Raw genomic sequence first — 7,226 nt, 5'->3', positions numbered from 1 at the left:
TCGCAATGACGTGATGTGTCATTTCTGTTCATGGTGAAAAGAGGTTGATTGTAGTGGTAGTCATTTCGAATAGCGACGTACTCTCCAGTTATTTAGACTGCGGTGGGTATTGGTCTCGTGGTTTCGTGGCAGAAACTATTATTGTGAGTCATCTCTCAATGCTCCAGTTGCTCGGTTCGGTATTCACGCTGTAGCGCGTGACTTTTCTTGAATTCCTGCAGATGGTACCTAAGGGAGGTATTCTGCTGCATAGCAGAGTCCACTTGGGCACTTTGAGTACTAAATTTAGACATGTGAGTGTTATCTGTCATAGTTTGCAGGTAGAGGTCTTGAGTACAGAGCGAGAGATTCAGTGATGAGATTTCCTCCGCTTGCTTAGAAATCAATATTTCCATCTTCATCACCTGAGTTCTCTCATCATTCATTTGGTCAGCGACTTCAATGAGTTCTGCTGATTTGTCAACCATCTTGGTCCTTGTGTTCATTAACTGATCGTCGTTTGTCTGCAGCATTTGGACTCGAACATTATTGTTTTGAGTAACGTTCATCAAAACTGCATGCATGTTATCAAGTTGCACGCTCCTGTTTGTAGATAGCTTGACTAGATTTATCTAGTTTGGCGTGGACTTCATCGTATTTAGTTCTGGCTAGATTGAGTTGTTCCTGTAGAAAACTATTTTGTTGAAGAGTTTGTGCTCATTCATCGTCATACGTTTTTGCAATTACTTTTAATTGTTCAGTTTCAAACACAGTTCATTGGCTAGCAGGATGTTTTCATGTTCTGCTTTTGTCATTAGTGTCCTGGTTCTCTCCACCAGTCCCTTCATATCAACCAGTTCTTGCTCGTGCTTCAGCTGTGCACTGTGGTACTGGACAGATGCCAATCTCAGATGGCGATACATCAGGGCTAAACTGAGAGAGGAGAGAGAGTCATTACATTATGCTATCTTTGGTTAGGGGACCCCTGGAGGTCTGGGGCATTGCAGTGCTAGAAATGTCACTACAGACCTGGGTTCGATCCCGGGCTGTATCACACCCAGCCGTGATCGGGAGTCCCATAGGGCGGCACACAATTGGCCCAACGTCGTCCGGGTTAGGGGAGGGTTTGGCCGGGGGGGCTTTACTTGGCTCATCACACTCTAGCGAATCCTTGTGGTGGGCCGGGCGCCTGCAGGGTGACCTCGGTCGTCAAGTGAATGGTGTTTCCTCCGCCACATTGGTGCGGCTGGCTTCCAGGTTAAGCGGGCAGGTGTTAAGAAGCGCGTTTCGGAGGACACGTGACTTTCGCCTCCAGAGCCTGTTGGGTATTTGTTATTTTATTAGGATGCCCATTAGCTATTGCAAAAGCCGCAGCTACTCTTCCTGGGGTCCACACAGAACATAATACAGAATGACATACAGAACATCAACAGATAAGAACAGGTCAAGGACAGAATGACATAAAAATTTTTTAAAGGCATACGTAGCCTAAATATCAATGCATATACACAAACTATCTAGGTCAAATAGGGGAGAGGAGTTGTGCCGCGAGGTGTTGCTTCATCTGTTTTTTGAAACCAGGTAAGCTGTTTATTTGAGCAATATGAGATGGAAGGAAGTTTCATGCAATAAGGGCTCTATATAATTCTGTATACTTTCTTGAATTTGGGGAGTTGCAGCGATTTCGACGAAGATCGAAATCGGGGTAAAATAAAATAAAAAAATTAAAAACTAATGCTGAGCTAACATTAGACTTAATTGAACATCAGACTAATTGAACATTCTCATTATCTTTAACCAATGACAGTTTTGAACTCTCAAAGGCCTTCAGTTCATTGTTGATGGTTAAAAAAAAAATCGCCCCTTCATTGGACTCCGGTGCCCTTCAGTTATGCATTAGCTTTTGGGTTCTTAATTGAAGCATTAAAGACGGCGCGGCTAATGTGTACAACAGTGCTGACGCTCCTTAACAGTACATCTTGGGCTAGTTATGCATCAGCAATTTAGAATTAAAAGTGACACTGCATGATTCGCTAAAGGATTGCAGCTTGCCAAACATCTTTCTTTTACATTTTGTCCATTCCCTTGGAAGAAAATGTATAGCATTCCAGGCCTTATTCATCTCTGCTAAAACGCTTACTTACAGTATCATGCACAGCACATCTCTCCAATAACTTCAGCCAAAGATGTTGGTGTATATATACAGTTTCACCTTTTCTTCTCTGACTCTGCATCAGCCTGCAGAAACAAAATGGGACAGACACACACACAAGAGAGTTTTTACCTAGCAACATAACAGCGACAGCTTACAAAGTCATGTTAGCTATGTTTGCATTTTGGAGTCAATCATTGCAAGTAAGCTAGCTAGCTACCTAGTTTACTCATGAATTAATTGTATGTCTTCAATGCATGACAGGGGCCTACATTTGGAGGAAGATGTATTTGGAATACATGTTTTAATAATGTCACCACCAAGGAAGTCAGTGTATAACCATTCCACAAATAGCAGCTATGCATAATGTTTTGTAATTTTCTCCATGGTGAGAATAATTATTAAATGTAGGTCCTAATGTGATGTCAAAAGGCATTAGCTTATGCAAATGATGATTGGTCATGTTTAGTTACCTCATAACTTGAACAATGGAGTAGTGTAAAACAAAACACATAACACAATTTAGTGTCAGAAAAGGTCCCAAGTATTTTAATCAGATAAGAATAATTGATTAGTTATTGCTCATCACAGTAAAAAAAGGTAACCCTTCTGACCGACGTCATTTAGTAACTTGACGTGTTGCGTAAGCAGACAGCGCTTGCGCCCCTTGCATAATCCAGGCAAGGTCGTAGCTAGCTAGCATTGCAAGGAGCCTACCTCGCTTAAAAGATGATGTCCCTTGCCGCTCGTTCGGGGGCATTTTCCCCATACTTGCAGGCAACGAACTATGCAGTTGCTGGACCACTCAAAGCACTTATTCCAGGGGTGATTGTAAAGGGAGAGAAAGTGTTGGTAGACACGAAGAAACCTTTCCTAACCCGCGAGTCCCTGAACGGTCAGAGCCCCAAGACCGGGCCGGCATTATCAGTTAGCATAAATGGTAAGTAGCTAAGCAAGCTAGCTAACAGCATCTAATGGCTAACGTTAATAATCGGGTTATTTGTTTTACTTGTGGATGAGTCATTGACATAAGATGTTAGGACGTGCTGGTGTAGTTTACCAAAGTCCAGTGTGTATGCTGTAGAATCTGAGAGGATTGTTTAATAAATTAGCCTAGTGTTCATTAGCATTGGCTAGACGCGGCCTAGTACCCAGCCAAGGAGTTAACTAGGTAACTAGCTGACTGCGAGGTCAGGACCAAACGCTTAGAACAAGAATTTCGTTTACTTGCTAGGTAAGTAAGTGGGGTGTCCATTCTAGTTAAGATAACATTACATAACCCATTCAGGTGGGCCTTAGAGATGCTAGCCAGCAGATCCCGACACTACCATTAAGCTTGTTTACATTGAGCTGCACTGGGGGTCAGAACGCAATGATGAATATATTAAGTCACTATGGAGCTGGCGTGAGATGGAGATATTAGTTAGAAAGCTTACCTCTATGCAGGGATGGGATATGCAACCACACTCCAAATTGTACCTTAATCCACACTGATAGATCAAGAAGATTGAAATACTGCTTGTTTTTCCAGAAAACTGCCATTTCTGTCCTCATGCTAGCTAGCAATTGCCACTGCAGCCAGTTTGGTTGACACAGCCATTCCAACCAGCATCTTTTGTTGTTCAAAGTGATTTGCCATTCCATAATGGCTACTGCTAGCTAGCATGAGGATGAAACAGTATTTCAATCTTCTCAATGTATCAGTGTGGAGTAAGGTCAAATTGAGTACAGTGGCATATTCCATCCATGCATTGAGGTAGGCCACCCCCAGGTGGTGAAGGTAGGAAACAACATCTCCACCCCACTGATCCTCAACACTGGGGCCCCACAAGGGAGCGTTCTCAGCCCTCTCCTGTACTCCCTGTTCACCCATGACTGTGTGGCCATGCACGCTACCAACTCAATCATCAAGTTTGCAGACGACAATACAGTGGTAGGCCTGATTACCAACAACGACGAGACAGCCTACACCTACAGGGATGAGGTGAGGGCCCTCGGAGTGTGGTGTCAGGAAAATAACCTCCCACTCAATGTCAACAAAACAAAGGAGATGATCGTGGACTTCAGGAAACCGCAAAGGGAGCACCCCCCATCCACATCGACGGGACAGTAGTGGAAAAGGTGGAAAGTTTTATGTTCCTTGGCGTACACATCATGGACAAACTGAAATGGACCACACAGACAGCGTGATGAAGAAGGCGCAGCAGGCCCTGTCATCTAAAACACTCAAACTTTTACAGATGCACAATCGAGAGCGTCCTGTCGGGTTTATCACCACCTGGTACAGCAATTGCACCGCCCTCAACCTTAAGGCTCTCCAGAGGATAGTGCGGTCTGCACAATGCATCACCAGGGGCGAACTACCTGCCCTCCAGGACACCTACAGCACCCGATGACACAGGAAGGCCAAAAATATCATCAAGTACAACAACCACCTGAGCCACTGCCTGTTCACCCCACTATCATCCAGAAGGCGCGGTCAGTACAGGTGCATCAAAGCTGGGACCAAGAGACTGAAAAACAGCTTCTATCTCAAGGCCGTCTGACTGTTAAACAGCCATCACTAACATGGAGAGGCTGCTGTCAACATACAGACTCAAATCTCTGGCCACTTAAATAAACGGACTTGATGAAGGTGTCACTTTAATGATGTTTACATTGAGGAATCACTAGTCACTTTAAATAACGGCACTTAAAAATGTTTACATATCCTACATTACTCATCTCATATGTAAGTACTGTATTCTACACCTTCTACTGCATCTTGCCTATGCCGCACGGCCATCGCTCATCCATATATTTATATGTACATATTCTTATTCCTCCCTTTACATTTGTGTGTATAAGGTAGTTGTTGTGAATTTGTTAGATTACTTGTTAGATATTACTGCATAGTCGGCACTAGAAGCACAAGCATTTCGCTACACTCGCGTTAACATCTGCTAACCATGTGTATGTGATCAATAAAATGTGATTTGATTTGATTTTCCTAACACCGTTTCCAGTGTCTTAATGTAACCATGATTGCATTCTGAACCCAATGCAGCTCAGTGTCAACAAGTGTAATGGTAGAGCTGGAATCTTCTGGATAGAGTGAGGAGTGCTTTCTTGGTCACTACATGTAGGCCAAATGTGTGTTCATTTCTATTATTTTGTTGTAAAACGTTTAGTCTGTTGCAAAACGTTTTGCAATGAAACAAGGGTTTCTGTTGGACAAATTCAGGAAGGTCCCTTCTCATTACGTTTGCTCTGTTTGGTTCTTAAACGGTTTCCGTTACAAGACACATTGATTATGCCCTGGCTAATGGGCTAGCTAACTTAGAAAGCTTGCTAGTTAGCTACTTTATTGAATATTTAAACTTGACTTAAACAATCTGTTCATACATTTTCTATCTAATTAGCTATTGACTTGGATGTATCTGCTGCTATAATGTGCCCTCCGGTACTTTCCTATCACATGCCATTGTTTATCTCTTAGTACTGTCTTGATTGTTTATCTAATGGACAACTTGTTTTATTTTTCAGCAAAAGCTGCAGTCCGCTTCGCTCACACTGACATCAAGGTGCCAGATTTCTCTGATTACCGTCGGCCTGAGTTGCTTGACCCCAATAAATCTTCTCAGGAGAGCAGCGAGTCCAGGAAAACCTTCTCCTACCTTGTCACCGGGGCCACAGCCGTGGTGGGTGTCTACACAGCCAAGACCGTGGCCACACAGTTTATCTCTTCCATGAGTGCCTCAGCTGACGTCCTGGCCATGTCCAAGATCGAGGTCAAGCTGGGAGAGATCCCAGAGGGCAAGAATATGACCTTCAAGTGGAGGGGCAAGCCTCTGTTCATCCGCCACCGGACTGAGAAAGAGATCGCCACTGAGGAAGCTGTGGATATGGCTGTGCTTCGTGACCCCCAGCACGACAAGGACCGCGTCGCCAAACCAAAATGGATCATTGTCATCGGCGTGTGCACCCACCTGGGCTGTGTACCCATCGCCAATGCTGGTGACTATGGCGGATACTACTGCCCCTGCCATGGCTCTCACTACGATGCCTCTGGCCGCATCAGGAAAGGCCCAGCCCCACTCAACCTGGAGGTGCCTTACTATGAGTTCCCAGATGAGGACACTGTAATTGTAGGCTAAATTGCTGGACTGAGATCACAGATCAGTATGTTCGGTATGTTTCTGTCTGACTCATTATTCCATCCATTAGCAGGCATAAACTCTGTTTCAGGGTGGTATATTGTAAGTAATAAATGTACATTTTATCTGATTGAAAACCTCATGTTATTTATTTCCCAATCTCAGCTACATCTAATTAATACTGTACCAAAATACGACCTGGGTTGTAAAATGAATGATGGGGTTTATTTCGCCTTAGCGTGGAATAGCATACTAATAGTAGTGATGTTTTAATAGTGCAGGTACAAGAGGATTGACCCCAAAAAACATACACCTGCTTACAGACAGTTACCTACAATTGTGTCCGAAGGTGATTCTCAAGGGTCAATGTCATGAATGATGCCTTTATGTTCCATTTCAGAGAGCTACAGGAAAGGTTTTGTCTCAGATTTTGTTGGGACGATTTAGAGTGCTTAGGTAAAGTTGTTTAATGGTAATATTGCGAGGGGTTGTATGTTTTCTTCCTATCGATATCCCTGTTTTTGTTTCGGTCGCCGTCACATAGATTAACGTTACACATTCTATGCGAGAAAGAAAAGCGGTCAGCAGGGGCTGACACAGGCATTAAATCAATGCTAAAGCAACAGAACAGTCACATTTTTCTATTTGATGAGCTATCTGCCTACAGAGTTATGTAAAAATGTATACTCATGTTTAGCTAATAAATGTTTCACAGAAAATCATATTCCTTTTGTGTGCTATTTACAGTTTGCAGCTCAGACTGGGTTGCTAGTGCAGTACACAGCAGCAGCTTGCCTCTATAGTCTGAATGGCATTTGAACATTTCCGATGCACCTGCTAAAGCAAACCTCAGATGTGCGAGTACATTGCATTTAGCTATCAGGCTGGGTTAATAACACAAACCCTCATTTGACTTTACATACAAGTCGAAACTACGGTCTGGTATAGTTCCTGGAAAT

The 7,226-nt window shown here is 43.4% G+C and overlaps 1 protein-coding gene across 1 annotated transcript; it reads left to right on the top strand.

Annotated features, from left to right (window-relative positions):
• Positions 1-2,792: 2,792 nt before the first annotated feature.
• Positions 2,793-6,989, top strand: LOC112263551 (cytochrome b-c1 complex subunit Rieske, mitochondrial). The gene is made up of 2 exons (XM_024439957.2): positions 2,793-3,071; positions 5,657-6,989. Exons 1-2 carry the CDS (start codon positions 2,861-2,863, stop codon positions 6,265-6,267), a joined length of 822 nt encoding a protein of 273 aa, XP_024295725.2. The 5' UTR covers positions 2,793-2,860; the 3' UTR covers positions 6,268-6,989.
• Positions 6,990-7,226: the final 237 nt, after the last annotated feature.

The sequence above is a fragment of the Oncorhynchus tshawytscha genome, linkage group LG12 (assembly GCF_018296145.1).
Source record: "Oncorhynchus tshawytscha isolate Ot180627B linkage group LG12, Otsh_v2.0, whole genome shotgun sequence".
Taxonomy (NCBI): domain Eukaryota; kingdom Metazoa; phylum Chordata; class Actinopteri; order Salmoniformes; family Salmonidae; genus Oncorhynchus; species Oncorhynchus tshawytscha.
Note: the sequence above shows the minus strand (reverse complement) of the source record. Positions and strands in the feature narration are given on the sequence as shown.

Coding starts and splice junctions, on each gene's coding strand:
- LOC112263551 (XM_024439957.2), top strand. CDS start 2,861: ATGATGTCCCTTGCCGCTCGTTCGGGGGCATTTTCCCCATACTTGCAG. Junction 3,072..5,656: donor ATTATCAGTTAGCATAAATG/GTAAGTAGCTAA, acceptor TTTATTTTTCAG/CAAAAGCTGCAGTCCGCTTC.